This window comes from Staurois parvus, unplaced genomic scaffold (genome assembly GCF_062004578.1).
Source record: "Staurois parvus isolate SC_StPar_1 unplaced genomic scaffold, SC_StPar_1.0 ptg000165l, whole genome shotgun sequence".
In the NCBI taxonomy this organism is placed as follows: domain Eukaryota; kingdom Metazoa; phylum Chordata; class Amphibia; order Anura; family Ranidae; genus Staurois; species Staurois parvus.
Genome location: NW_028317961.1, coordinates 14,439,803 through 14,455,750, shown reverse-complemented (window position 1 = coordinate 14,455,750; position 15,948 = coordinate 14,439,803). Strand labels below are relative to the sequence as shown.

Sequence of the window (15,948 nt, the reverse complement as noted above, 5' to 3'; positions counted from 1 at the left end):
GCAATTAACTTTGTCCTTTTATAAAAAATTGATTCTAAAGAATCTATCCCTTGCATGCAATCAGTGCTTAATTTTTAGTTTATAGAGAATCTGCCTAGGGCTTCTGTATAAGGTCATTTTACTGTTCCAAACCAGCAGTAGCAGTAAGCTAGGAATCTTGAGACCTCAGTTGTTCACTAAGATGACAGACTTTCCTGATTCTTCAACACAGCTTCCTATGTCACATCTCCACCCCCTTTCTCCTCTCTGGACAATAAATTAATTTTCACCTCTGTCCAATGAGAAAGGAAGCAACCCTGGAAGCAGTAATAACAAGGAAGTAGTTAATGCCATTATTTACAGTAGTGGTGCACTGCAATGGAAATCCTGGTGCCGAAAGCGAAAATTCAAAATGCACTTGGCCAAAAACTGAAATGCGCGGTTTTTAAAAAGGAATATATATTTTTTGGAAAAAAATACACTTTGAGTAAAAAAAAAACAATATATACCCCAATTGTTTTGTAAAATATGTAAGAGGATGTTCTGGCAAGTAAATAGATACCCAACATGTAACGCTTTAAAATTGTGCACCCTCGCAGGAATGGCAGGAAACGCGATACTTAAAAATCTCCATGGGTGATGCTTTAAAAATTTCAACAGGTTAACAGTGTAAAGTCACAGAGGAGGTCTAGTGCTAGAATTATTGCACTTGCTCCGACGTTTGTGGCGATACCTCACATGTGTGGTGTGAACACCGTGTACATATGTAGGCATGGCCTACATATGCTTTCACCACTATGTGCGAGCATGGGGGGACACTTTAAACTTTTTAAAAAAGAAATGTGTTTAATGTTTTTGTTTTTCATTTCGGCCGACAGCCGAAAGGGGTGTTTTCGGTCGAAACGTTTCGGCCACCGGAATTTCGGTGCATCCCTAATTTACAGTATTAATATGTACCGGTATATTATATATGATTTCCTTTAAATGCAAAGTTAAAATTAGACACTCTCTATACTAACTCAATGTTGTCCCACCTGCACTTTTTTTTTTTTTTAACGAAATAGTCCATAATTAAGTAAGTGAGATCATTTTAACAGATCTGACACATTTACTGTCATACAACAGGTAATAGCCAATATTTCCGATTTACAAGCAGCTGTAGTTTTTAAACATATTTTGCAAATGGTTTTAGAGTGTCAGTCATGCTAAAGTATTTTAGAAGTAATGATTAAAAGTTAAGCATTTTTAACTGATTGGTGTACGTTGTCTCGACAGTATAATTCTATCAACAATGTAATTATGTCAAGATGTAATTACAATTCTGCTCATTATTTTCCAGGTGGTGCCTCTAGAAGAGTTCACAAATCATCACAAAGCAATGTCAGTGTGGCTGCATTTAAAGACATGAGTCGCTGCCTAGGGCCAGAATGCAGCACATTAGGGAGTACAATGTTTGAAGGATTCTGTCAAAAGTGTTTCATTGAAGCTCAGAATCAGAGATATCGTGAAGCCAGAAATCCAGAGCAACAAATGCAGAGACAAACAGAGGTAAGTAAACCTTTCCTTATAGCACTTGGAAGACTGACATCCATCTTGAGTTACCGTAGATCTTATGTAACCAAAAAAAAGACTATATTTAGAAATTATGCTGCCATAGGCCAGCACAGCCATTCATTCTTGTGATTGCTGTGCCTCTGCTAATCAGATGACTCTGCTATTTCTGGTTTAAAATGACTGCTTCCCTGTTCAACCTCCTGTTCATTGAATAGAGGTGATGATGATGATTCACCTAGAAAAATGCATTGCTAAACCAGGAAGATTAATTGCTTAATCTGGAACTACATGTGCCACCTATCTGGCTGTGCAGTGTGGAAATGTATGTAAATCACAAAAATGTCTGTACAGAATTATTAATAGGTAAAACAGTAAATATGTATTTCATTTAACTGTACTTGGCTGTTTGCCTGATGTTTCACTCTAAAGTTACTGTCCTAATGGGCTAAATGACAGATTCACTTGAGAGGCCACCCCCATCATACCCATCATCTGTGATTACCTTCCTTATGCTCCTCTAGACCCTCACTGACCTTTCAGATCACACAGTTCTTGACCTTCTTCAGTCACCTATGTGAAAGTATACAAGTTTGGCAATTGGGCTCTCACGCCCTTCTGGGAGAAAGGGTAGCAGATAACATACTCCCCCATAACTGGAAGCACCGTTTATCTCTGTGGACTTCGACAGGGGAATGGAGTGGAGGGTAAATGTGTTATTACCAGAACCTGTCTCTTTGCCCCGAGTAACAATGACTTTCATGTAGTAGCAAGCCTCACTCTAATGCCAAGCCCTAAACCACATTGTTAAAATTCATTTTTTTTATTTTTTCAGAGATCTGGACCAAATCGCTCTGGTCCCCAAATGAAGAAATGTGCCAGGGATGTCTGCAGGAATCCAGTAACTGGGAGAAATGAAGAGCTTTGTGCTCAGTGCAAACACAGAGGCAGTCACAGCAAGTCATCTGGAGAAGACACTCCTAAGCTACGGTGTAGGGCTCCAGGATGTGATCACTTTGGAAACAACAAGTGCAGCGGTTACTGCAATGAATGCTACCAATTCAAACAGATATATGGATAGCAAAAAAAAACTGGACAATACGCTTGGAAAATGGCACAAACCACTAAAACACTCCTTATAAACTTACTAAATCTTGAAAGGACTTGTTTTTTAATCACTTTACTATAATATACTATACTATTTATCAATACTGTATTTTTATTTATATGTATAGACATATAAATCCCTTTAATTCCCTTTGTGTGAAATTTGTTTCTGTGTGTAATGTTTGATATGTGTTGTAACAAGATTTATTTTTATATATTTTCAAATTGTTTGGGTTGTTTTGTGTGGATTTTCTGTTATATTTAGGTATAATTATACTTTGATAAATGCTCTTTATACCTTTGTAGTGTTGTGACATTACAGTCCCAATTTAGTGATATCTCACAGACCAGAGTCAGAATACTGCGGTTTGCAAGTAATGTTATACTGCAAAACCTGCATACTGCTAATCTGCAACGTTCTAGGGATCTTTTAAAAAGGCACTCGCTTTTGCCCATTCAGGACAAACTGATGGTATTCTTTGATAGCCCAATTCACAGATCCACATTTCTTAGCTGCATTTCTACTGCAGATCTGGTGACAGGTGGTGTTGGAACTTACTGGAGAGGAAAATGTCATTGGTCCTTTTTACTTCACAGTGTCTACTCCTTGCGTTTGGTCACTCGGGCCCAAACAATGTCAAATGGAGGAGGTTTATGGTAATTAAGTGAGGGCTTTGATTGAGCAGGAAGGAAAGCAAATGAGTGTATGGGCTCATCCTGCATTAAAGGAAATCTGTACAGAAAGAAGTTCATTAGGTGTGATAATTGCCTTCTCAAAATACTAGATGCCTTGCTCTGATGTGATTCAAGTGGCTTTAATACTTTTCTAGTCACTGATCTAGAGCAAATATACCGATCAGGTCTTATAACTTCACCCTGACTGTATTTGTTACATGGTTATAATTGCACAAGTACTGATGCCACCCAGGTAACTAGCATTTTGAGAAGGTCAGCAATGGCAGACTACAAATTTGTATCAGTATATACAGTATTTACTTTAAAGTGGTTGTAAACATGAACATATGAAATATGAACAAAGTATATCCCTCTATAGTGTGTATACTCTGAATCCAGAGTACAGAGTGTAATTTCTGCCCGCTGCCTCGTTCCTCTGCTATAAGCATGATTCACTTCCTGACACCAAGATAAAAATGATGACGGGGAGGGTCTCCAGCAGATTGACAGCCTCAGCTCTGTTCCTCTGTGTGAAGGTGGGTGTATCCCTTCCCTCCAATCTGCTCCTAAAGCTTCAGCAACCCTTCCCCTGCTTTTCAGAGCTGAGAGATCTTGTGTGAATTCTGCACTTTGAATGGATTTAGGGGACAGACAACTGTAGATATACAGGTACAACTTATGTAGGAGGATTTGTTTCATCTCCGTGTATCACCGAAGGCCAGTCACGTCACTGGGTATACATGATGGTTTACAACCACTTTAACCTCTTGACACCGAGCGCATGCAAATATGCGGCCTCTCGGTGTCTGGGCCTTGAAGCCTAGTGGGTGCATATTTGCGGGAAATTAAAAAATGCATATGTGCTGAGAGCATGCGCCCTGCGCGCTCCCAGCACATATGTCTGTGACTCACGGAAAGGTCCCAATCTGCCCTTTCGATCGGGACCTTTTCCAATCGTGACTGCCGTGATGGCGAATCACGGCAGTCACATGACCTTAACACCCCGCCCATGTCCCAGCTTCTGAAACTCTTAAAGGGCCGGGAGGCGCTGGCCTGAAGTGATTAAAGCATACCTGCGATGTATGTACAATTTATGCATATAAGTCACATAGCAGGCACTCTCCAGTGCCACAGCTTGCCTCAGATTCTCTGAATGAGCTCCTATCTATCAGGCTGAGTAAGATTCTATGGAGGGACTTTACTAAAACTGCAGCATCTGTGCATATTAATAAGCTGTTTAGTTAAAGGATAAGTTCACCTTTGGAAGATGTTACATGTTCCACCTGTTTTAAGGGTGAAACATGTAATATGTTCCCATAGCTGCAGCTGCTGCTCCCCTCCCTCTGACAGATAGTACAGGGAAACATCTCCCCATACTATCTGTCAAACTTGAAAACAGCGCAGACTTCCATGAATGAATGAATTGCAATTCCTTCCAGCCTTAACGGCTGTTGGCTTGTAGTTTTCAATCATTCAGTACAACAAGCAGATATTCTGACAGGTCTGCAGGAGACCTGCATGGCATCAACGATGTACTGATCACTGGTGCAATGCTTTCCAGGATCCTTTGGACAAAAATAATAAATGCACATTTTTTTACCTGCAAAAAAAGTGCATTTATTATTTTTGTCCAAAAGGTGAACTTATCTTTTGAGCTATGAAAATGGCAGCTAGAAGATGATTGGTTGTGATGCGCAGTTGCTCCAGATTCAGGTTTTTCTAGCCTTAGTGCATTCCAATTTAAAATTACTAATAGGGAAGTCCACCCCACTAGGTATGCCATGCTGGGAAGGAGTGGCACCTAGTTATGACAGATGGAAGCCTGAGGGCACATAACTTAGAAGATAAAAATAAGGTGTTTCTTTGTCTAAATTTTCACAGGAGTTTTTGGTTCAGTTTAGATGCAACCAATACTTAGCAGAAGTTTTCTTTAATGATTCTAATTTAAACATCCAAAATGATAAATTAACAAATATAAACGTCTCATTATTCCATACTGTTTCTGTAAGAGCCGCTACTAAAAACAGTATTGTACGTGCAATAACATTTAACCTTTTTGTTAAATGTGTGTAATTGCTTGTGTGGCAGGTGACATTTTACTTACTTATACAGGGAATCATTACACGGAATACTGAATTAAGGGTGATCTTGCTGAGATTTATATAGTGGCTAATGTAATGAGTTTTTTTCCACACTTGAACATTCTGGATACAATTATATACACATTGTAAATATAGCCTGTGTTATACTTCTGTTCCCAAGCTTCCAGGTACATTAGCTCCATTACCAGAATTCTTTGAAACATTTGGCTTTATGTATGGAAAAGGTCCTGTATTTTGAATAACTGCAGATTTTGCTGTGTCTTTGTTTAATACACTGGATTCTTTGTTCAACATTTTAAGTGTTTCTACCGTGAAATTACTGGCAGGTAGTCAGCGGTATAGCAAAGCATCTCATTAGGATCAGAGTTTAAGAAAAAAAAGTGTAATTAGTTCTACAACTCCCAAAACACTTACCAGTAAGTGTGTGTGTGTGTGTGTGTGTGTGTGTGTGTGTGTGTGTGTGTGTGTGTGCGCACGTGTGTGTATTTTCAGATTTCTTAATTTAAATTTGTAAGATCTGAAGGTGGCAATGGACTTTGCAAATTTCGTCCAGTTCCTGATGAATCAGTTCAGATTTGCTACATGGGTGGCCCTGTTGTCACCCTCCCACATAATATCCTTTGACTGAAAAACCAAAGGAGCTTTATCAAATATAGTTGGCCAAGTACTGGCTGCAACCAATTAGATGCAACTGCTTTTCAGGTCATCTAACATCCACTAGTGCTATAAGGATACAATAGCCACAAGAGATTTGTCCAACCGCGCTGAATGAAAAAAAAAAAATCAGATTTTGTATGGCAAGTTTAAGCAGTCCATGACTGTTTATTGTGCACAGTGATGAATGCTACTGTAATGTATAATTTATAATGCTTCACATTTGCTGCTATTGCAATTATTGGTTAGAGAGGACTTTCACCCTCCACCCCCACATTTTTTTCTTTCTTAACTCCTGCTTACCTGGTTGCAGATCCTGCAGTTAACATAGTTACCCACTCAGCAGATCCAGCATTGTCCTGCTGACTTCTGCTCGCACTGCCATCTTCATGCGTGGTGTCATTGGGAAGCCAGTGGCTCTCCCAATGACTCACTGCTAGGTCAGCCTCATCCTCTTTTCTCAATGAAAGACACTGCCTCTGGGATATATGACGTGCATAGTGCACTTCTTTCTCTCAATGAGAAGCATGGGGGGGGGGGGTCATAAGAAAAGAGTAAATAAAAAAGCAGAGGAGAGGTGCAGAGGGGGGATGATAGAAAAGAATGAGGGTGAAGATCCGTTTTAAGCACAGGCTCATCAGATCGAGCAAAGTACGCCTCCTATTACAAGCCTCCTGGTGTGCCTAAAAGGCATATGACGTAGCATAGTACAAAAAAGTTAATACAAAGTTATAATGTGTGATTGGATTTACTGGAATAATAGGCTGCAAAAAAAATGAATACATGTGTATGTCAAACATATTGTTGCCTTGTCAGATGCCATATTCCACTCAAATATTTCTATATTCCACACAGTATATATATAAAATTAAATTTGTATTTAACCAAAATGTGTATTTTGTTCATAATTTGGTAAATTAGTGGTAAAATGGAATACTGAAAAAGGTTTACTTCCTACACAGATTTGTTTCAGATTTGAAACATGCAATCCTAAACAGACCATTCAAATTGCAAATCTAAAACAAATCTGACCGTGCATGAATGGGATGTCAGAAAAAAAATATTTCGGAATGTGCTTTTTCAGTCAAGGGTGATTTCTTTCTTCTTCATTAAGAGACATAAGATTCAGTTATGGGATGGTAGGCGGTATAAACCTCCCAGTATCAAATAATACAAGGAAACCAACTTGGATTAATAATGTTTGCGGCCTTGTTTACAATTTTTTTCTACTTTTCCAATCAAGAAATATTTAATAGAGAGTAAACCACATCAGCCCAGTCATTAAGACTCCAGCTGTAAATTTAATTTTCAGTTTAAGTGACCGGTCATACCGGTATGATTTCAGGTGCAATTTGGGAATTGAAATCACACCTGAAATTGCATCTAATGAAAGTGAATGTCACTGTCTTAACATTTGCGATTTGCTGCAGCGCAATTTCTAAAGTAGTTCTTGCATTACTTTTTACGCAGTTTTGTTGCTATTTCACAGATATAGAATATAATGGAAATCGCACTGCAAATTGCAAGAAAACTTTGAAAATCTTCACAAGTCGCAATAAAGTCTTCAGAAATTGCGCTGAAATTACAAACAATTCTCGCAATTTTAAATCGCAGCTGTGGGACCAGTGACTAAAATGATCTTTCACCAGTCCCCAACAGGCACGTGGGTACCATCTTCCAAATCAAAATGTTAAACTGAAGGGGCCGGGAAAGAAGGAACCAGATGCCAGATGAGAGGTGGTCACCCTTTCGCTGCCCTGAGGGAGACTTCCCTTCATCCAAGTAAATAAACAAGTTCCAGAGTGTCCAGGTTTTAAAATATACCCCATGTTTATGCCTATGCGAAAGCACCAAATCTTCCACATAGTTTATTTCTTCGACTTTTCGTAGCCAGAGCCCGATCAATGGAGGTTTCCATCTGCTTAATTTTTTAATTTTACTCTCTTCTAAGCCAATACGTGCTGCTTCAGTAGCTGCTCCAATTCTAAAAGAATAAGTGGAAATACTAAATGTTGTAAATTCAAGGAAGCTAAACATTTTTTTTAATACCATAGAAAACTGGTATTTTGTTAAAGGAGAACCATGTATAAATAATCCTGCGTCAAAAGAAGGTCTTACCTTTAACTTTTGTTTTAGGCAAAAAACAGGGCATATCAAAGTTTCAGAACTGAAATTCAACTGCAACCATTGACTGGTTCCCAAAGTATCTGTTTTACTGTGAGGAGTAAATTACTCCAAAGTATTGTCCATAAATAACACATTTCTTAACATGATTCCTCAACCCCTACATTTGGAATGAAGTAAAACTTCTGAAATATGTAAAGCAGCAAAAAATGTTGAGGAGCATTCTGAATTAAACTAAGTAGCTTTGTATGCCAAAAAACAGACAAAGTAATTTGACACAAGTGCTGTAATAATTCAGGTGTAATTGGCTGTCTGTTATTCTTAGTAAAATTTACTTTTTATAACCTTTCAAAGATTGACGAACTGAGAAAAAACTCATACAACTCACCAGATTGTATAGTTTTAGGAAAAAAGAAAAAAATGTATTTACAGTTGTGTTCAAAACAATAGCAGTGTGTTGAAAAAAATGAATAAAGCTCAAAATCCTTCTAATAGCTTTTATATCCATACACACAAATGCATTGGGAACACTACACATTCTATTCCAAATCAAAACATGAAGAAAAATATATCAAATTTGTGTTGTTCCTCTAAAAAAATTGAAGAAAAGTGAATATTAGACTGTTCAAAAAAATAGTAGTGTTTGTATTCTTCTTTACAAACTCAAACATTCACTATATAAACTGAAAAATGTTTGAAGATTTTGCTTTCCTTTGAATCAATTAATATTTAGTTGTATAAGCACTGTTTCTGAGAACTGCTGTACATCTGTGTTGCATGGAGTCAACCAACTTCTGGCACCTGTGATCAGGTATTCCAGCCTAGGATGATTGGACTACATTTCACAGTTCTTCTCTATTTCTTGGTTTTGCCTCAGAAACTGCATTTTTTATGTCACCCCACAAGTTTTCTATTGGATTAAGATCCAGGAATTGGGCTGGCCACTCCATAACGTCAATCTTGTTGGTCTGGAACCAAAATGTTGCACGTTTGCTGGTGTGTTTGGGGTCATTGTCTTGTTGGAACACCCATTTCAAGGGCATTTCCTCTTCAGCATAAGGCAGCATGACCTCTTCAAGTATTCTGATGTATTCAAACTGATCCATGATCCCTGGTATGCGATAAATAGGCCCAACACCGTAGTATGAGAAACATCCCCATATCATGATGCTTGCGCAACCATGCTTCACTGTCTTCACAGTGTACTGTGGCTTGAATTCAGTGTTTGGGGGTCATCTGACAAACTGTCTCCGTCCACTAGACCCAAAAAGAACAAATCTTACCTTCATCAGTCCACAAAATGTTGCGACATTTCTTTTTAGGCCAGTTATTGTGCTCTTTGGCAAATTGTAACCTCTTCAGCACGTCTTTTTTTCAACAGTGGGACTTTGCGGGGGCTTCTTGCAGATAGCTTGGCTTCACATAGGTGTCTTCTAATTGTAACAGTACTCACAGGTAACTTTAGACCTTCTTTGATCTTCCTGGAGCTGATTGTTGGCTGAGTCCTTGCCATTTTGGCTATTCTTCTATCCATTCGAATGGTAGTTTTTCGCTTTCTTCCACGTCTTTCAGGTTTTGGTTGCAATTTTAAAGCATTTGCGATCATTTTAGCTGAGCAGCCTATCATTTTCTGCACTTCTTTATATGATTTCCCCTCTCCAATCAACTTTTTAATCAAGGTACGTTGTTCTTCTGAACAATGTCTGGAACGACCCATTTTCCTCAGAATTTCAGAGAGAAATGCACTGTAACCAGCATGTACAACATTTGCTGCCTTCCTTCCTTAAATAAGGGCAATAATTGCCACCTGTTTTTTAAAGAATGAATGACCTCACTAATAGAACTCCACACTGCTATTATTTTGAACATGCCCCTTTCAATTAGTGATTCAATTACACAGAATCAGCAGCATGCATGTCATGACTATTCGGTCTGTTGGATTTCTATTACTCTACTACACCTGCTAGTAAATTATTTGCCATGTAGAAATATCATTTCTACCAAAGACAGTGATTGATCAGGTTAGTGATGTCTGACTGCTATTATTTTGAACACAACTGTATATGTGACCAAGAATAATTTCTACTCATTAGAAAGTTTACGAACATCAACACCATGTGTTCAGAGAATTGAGAGATGGATACATTCTGAGATGATAAGACAGCCATAATAGCCAAGCATAAGAATAATGATGCCAAGTAGAAGCAGCTACTGAGTGCTGGATGTTCTGATAGATTAAATCAAGTCCCACAGATGTGGAGGGAAAGGAGTTCCTAATTAATTCGCGTTGGGCATCAGATGGAAAAAACGCTCCATCTGCATTCGCAATAATATAAAATTTACCAGGAACATGTCTTGCTTTTATCCACATATTGTGGCGCAGGCATAGAAAAACTAAATGTCTTAGTAAAGCAATAACTGGTTGGGATTTAGATGATAAGCAATTAATGGCAGACACCTTTATTATTCATGCCAAATAAAATCCACCTACCAGGGAGCTGAAAGTCCCATATTTCCAATGCCACAGTAATTGGAAAAAACTCCATTAACACAATATTTTTGCAGAGCCCTGTTAAAACCCATTTTGCAGATGAGAAACACCAATGTGTACCCCATATTGCTGTGAAACCAACTGATCCAGGCGCATCTGTAAATAAACAAAACTTTTCTTTGGAAATAATTCAAGCTGGTAAGGTGTCCTTGCGTTAAAATATTCCAGAGATCGTATCCAAAGCATTATATCTTCTTTCCTACTTGAAGACATTCCCACATGAGAGATAGGATTTTTTAAAATCTGAAATTGCTATATAAAAGCGCCTAGAGAATATTCGACCCATCTGCAAAATTCTGGTTGCATATGCTAATAGCCCGAATAATAAAGTAATTTCCTAAGTGACTTTATTTTTTCTTAAAAATTATAATAATAATTGGTATAACTTGTATAGCTTTTTGGTAATCAAAACTCCATGTTGACTGAACCTATGGTAATACTCAGAAAATCAATACATGTGCTGGGGGGAACAGTTAATTCCTATCCCTGTATTAGAATTACCATGAGTGTCTGGTTGTTGTGCAATCAAAGTCTTTTGTGGCAAAAATAAATGTAGCCATTACCCAACATCTTTTGAGCCTCACTGTAAAGTTGTCTGAACTGCCAATTTTTGCCTAAAAGCCTCATCCTATGAAAACCAAGCTGATCCACCAAAACCTTTATATGCCTCTAGAATTATGTGCATATGTTGGAATAATACTGAACCTCTTTGTGGAAATTGCTCACATGAAATACTAGCATATATACAAAAAGCTTGAATCTAGTTGAAAATTGATTTAGACACAGGCCTGCGCCTTTTGTCCTCTGATTTATCCCCTTTTTTTTGTTCGGCTTAATTAAAAATTCTTTGGTGGGGGGTAATAAGGATAATAGATGAACATACTCTCCCCGCCAAATCTTCTCCTTTACCGTTGCTGACCTGAGAACCCAGAGACAGAATGCAAGGCAGAAATTCTTTACAGCATTGATCAGAAGCCATTTGTTTTTCTAGGTTAGACTGAATAGGTGTTGAGCTAATATTTGTCACTGGTGGGCAAAAAGGGGGGAAACCCCCAGGACCTGCTGTATCAGAAATGGCTGCAGATTATATACTTGCTGAAAAGGGGGGAGCTGGAGAAACAGACATAACAGCAAAGGAAGAGCGCAGAGCAGAAATAAAATCATTTAAAAAAAGAGGACAGCGATGACAATCTTGCTATGTAATCTAACTCACCAGTCACAGCTGCAGCTTCTGAAGCTGAAGGCTGTGTAGGGGAATATCTGACTGGGATTGGATTGCCTGGAGACATCGTACCTCTCTGCTAAGTCTCTTCAACCATTACTGTCTATCTGGAGCTACCTGTGGGTATACTGGAAGCCATTGCCGCTGCTTTCGGCATTGCCTGTTGCTTTGGCAATGATCCTCCAGTCTGGTCTTGAAAGTTCCGACTCCACTCTCTACAAGTTCCCATCCAGTCCTCAGCCCTTGACTGCTGCTGCCACCTACTACAGGCCAGTCTCGATGTGCTGGCCAATGCTGCTTGGATAGGGGAGGGGCTGAAGCTTCGGCGTTGTGAGTGCCTCCTCTAATGGGCTGGGTGTGACCATGCTCTTCCCATGATGCCATCCTGCTCTCTGACCGCCACAACTTCCTTTGCACTGACACCCGCTTCCGGCTGGAGATGTTGATTGCACCACCTTTCATGCACACCGCTGGTCCTTCTGTCAGTTCCACTGCCACTGAGGTCCACCAGTCTTTGGGCTGTTTGATCCATTGTCAAGGAGAGACACTTCCGGAGCCAGACTTTTCCACCCATCGATTTCACATGTTCCAGCAGCTGTCTGGCGAGGAACTTCATGTCACCAGAGGTAAAGAGAGTATTTTAGCTCTTCTGCGCTCCTAAATCCTTCTGGTGACTGGCAAAGAATCCTCACAGCCTCTCCTTTATACATGGTTGTTGGGAGCTTCTGGAATGTTCTGGGGATGGGGGGGGGGGGGTCAGGTGACCTTAAGTTACCTGTTATTATTATACAGGATTTATATAGCGCCAACAGTTTGCAGAGCACTGTACAACATGAGGACAGACAGTAGAGTTACAATACAATTCAATACAGGATGAATCAGAGGGCCCTACTGGTTACAGCTTACAATCTAGGAGGGAGGGATACAAAAGGTAATAGCTGTGGGAGATGAACTGATGGAGAAAATAAAACTCCAGTTAGGTGGGGGCAGAATAGGCTTCTCTGAAGAGGAGGGTTTTCAGGGATTGTCTAAAAAGAAAACAGAGTAGGAGGAAGGTTGGACAGGTTGGGGTAGGGAGTTCCATAGAGAGGCTCGGGAAAAGTCCTGGAGATGAGCATGGCAGGAGGTGACGAAAGTTCTAGAGAGCAGAAAGTCTTGGTAGGAATGATGAGAACAATTAGGGCTCATGTACACTGCAGCTGATAAACTGATGTTCAGGAGTTTTTGTGTGTTTTTTTCAGCAGCCCCTGAACTCTCCCTAATGTTTTCTTATGTGTCCATGTACACATAGTCGTTAACAGTCGTTTACAGGCAGTTGAGTTTACAGTTGTTTTTTTGAATGCAGCAAAATTGCATTCAGAAGTAGATTTTACCGGTGTTTGAAACGCCAAACACTTGTAAATGAGTGTAAACGCAGTTAACCGTGTTTAGAAGCGTTTGTGTTTAGAAGCATTTTTTGACTGGTCCAGATCCAGGACACAATTCATTAAGCAGTATCCTACCGCACCCGAGTATGCGGTAGGATACCGCATAGCATTTAAAAAAGACAAACAATTTGAATCTACTAAAAAAGGCTACTAAAATAACGCATGATTTTATCAAGTCATGCAGAATTTTAGTAGTGAAAAGCAGCAACATGTTTCAGCTGTCAGCGGGGTTCCCACAGACAGCTGAATGTAAAACAGAATTGCCAGAAATTAAAAAATAATTTTAAAAAATGGCGTGGGGTCCCCCCTCCCATCCATACCAAGCCCTTTGGGTCTGGTACTGATTTTGAGGGGAAGCCCCACGCCAAAATAAAAAAAAAAAAAAGGCGTGGGGTTCCCCTCCCAAGATCTATACCAGACCCTTATCCGAGCATGCAGCCCGGCAGATCAGGAAAGGGGGGGAGGAGCAAGCACGAGCGCCCCCCCCCCAACCATACCAGGCCACATGCCCTCAACATGGGGGGGTGATTTGGGGTAGGGGGAGTCCCCCCCCAGAGCACCTTTTCCCCATGTTGATGGGAACAAGGGCCTCTTCCCCTGGACTGTGGTTGCCTTTTACACTGCTGCCTATGGCATTGTTTCCCTTTGTATTTTGTGTGCCATCGATAGCCCCTGCGTGGGCATACCTTTTGCTTACGTCTCTTTGTTTAAAATGTTTAATATTAATAAAAACCATTGAAATACAAAATTCAAATAACAGTTTTTAGTTTCTTCTAATGTATTTCTATGGGACTGTGCGATTTCAAGTAGCGCGGTTCGAAAAATAGTTCCTGCATTCTTTTTTCACCACTTAAGTGCGATTAAACTCTCACAGACTATAAGGTAAATGGCTTTGAATTGCACCTGTGTCTATATCAGTGCTTAGTTTGAAGTCGTGTTTTAAATGGGACCAAATCCCACCACGTTGAAATCGCATTCGATGTGAACCGGGCTAATACTTTTCTAATACACTCCTTATCTGAAGCTGCTTTGTACAGAAATTGGAAAAAAATTGGATGTGGCGATTGTCTGCTTTGAAGTTTGAATTCCAGCTTTAAAACCACTTCAAATGTTGGTCCAACTGAACTATTTCCATTAGATAATGTTGTGGCCATTGTGAGTGCTGTAATATACTATAGTATCATTAGCTACACACAATCAGTGGTGCTGTGTTACGGCAGCACTATAAACAACTTCCTGTCTAATGCCAGAACTAAAGAGAGTTGGGCTGAGGACTTCTCAGGAGAGTCCTTTATTTTTAACAGCAGAAGAGGTGGGAGGATGATATCAAGCTCTCTACCGCAGCCAATCACAGGAAGCCTTGTATTCAGTTGTAAAAATACAAGGTTTCTCCTCAATGGGGAGAAGAACTCAGCTGGACTATGTTTAATTCTGGCAACAGTCAGGAAGTTGCCCCAGCTGAAGAGGCCTAAGCCACACGCTGGGAAGACTCCCTTTCCAGGCCTTTGCTTAGCTTTCATTACTACCAGGCTTCAACCTCCAAAGCAAGACACAAACCAGGAGCTTAGGTAAATTGGAAGCCCCTAAATATCCTACGTCTACAGACAAATCCTCTTGAGCAAGAAAGTGGATAGACATCTGTGGCTTCACAGACACCTGGTCAGAAGGCCTGAGTAAGAGATGTGGTATCAGGGGCTATAAGGTTCAGTTCTGCTTTACACTTCATGTTGTCCAAACTGCTTTAAACTAGCAGACCTCCATACAGCTTTTGCACATATTTTGAGCCATTGTTTCCACAGCAGAGAGATTTCTAGGTTTTTACTCCAAACTTTTCACTGATTCAGAATCAAAAGGGGGCATCTGACCAGGGGCGGACTGACCATTTGAGCACTCAGGCACTGCCCGAGGGCCCGGGGTCAGTAGGGGGCCCCATGAAATGCCCCTGGTACCTTTTTATAGGCTTGTTTTGAGTGTGGGCAAGGACACAGGGGCCCCATAATCCCCTACTGCCCGGGGGCCCCATGAGTTGTCAGTTCATCCCTGCATCTGACCCATTTTAGATCTGAAGGATTCAGTTAAAAAAACTTTGTATAGGATCTGCCAGGTCTGCCATAGTTTCCTTTTATCAGGGAGACTTTCTAGCCTTTGTTGAAATTAAGAATGCAAACTTGCATGTTCCCACCTTTCCACTGCATCCACTGCCATCATTTTCCTGTAAAAGCAACTCCACCAGTTTATAGCCCTATCATCTGTCTTCCACACCCCAGGTATTCACCAAGGTATGGGCACGCGTGCTAACCCTATTATACTTCTATAGAATTAACATTGTGGAATACCTGGACAATGTGACGCAGACCTTTAGCTAGGTTCCATATGTGATTACGGAAATGCATGCAAATTGCATGCATTCTCACACCCGTAGGCACCAGCAAGCAAACCTCCCTGCTATTTAGCAGACGTGTGGGGCTGCCACTAATTCTTAATGGGATCCTCTTGAATCTGAAAATGCAGTGTGTTTTCCAGTGCTGTAAATTACCGCATAGATGCAATTTAAAA

The 15,948-nt window shown here is 40.1% G+C and overlaps 1 protein-coding gene across 2 annotated transcripts in view; it reads left to right on the top strand.

Annotated features, from left to right (window-relative positions):
- Positions 1 to 6,958, top strand: part of TNFAIP3 (TNF alpha induced protein 3) — a 45,120-nt gene extending 38,162 nt beyond the window's left edge. For both annotated transcript variants that reach the window (XM_089676237.1, XM_089676238.1), the window contains exons 8-9: positions 1,319 to 1,527; positions 2,366 to 6,958. In XM_089676237.1, the coding sequence (XP_089532363.1) occupies positions 1,319 to 1,527; positions 2,366 to 2,611 (455 nt within the window). In that variant the 3' untranslated portion in view covers positions 2,612 to 6,958. The remainder of the gene's footprint in view (positions 1 to 1,318; positions 1,528 to 2,365) is intronic.
- Positions 6,959 to 15,948: the final 8,990 nt, after the last annotated feature.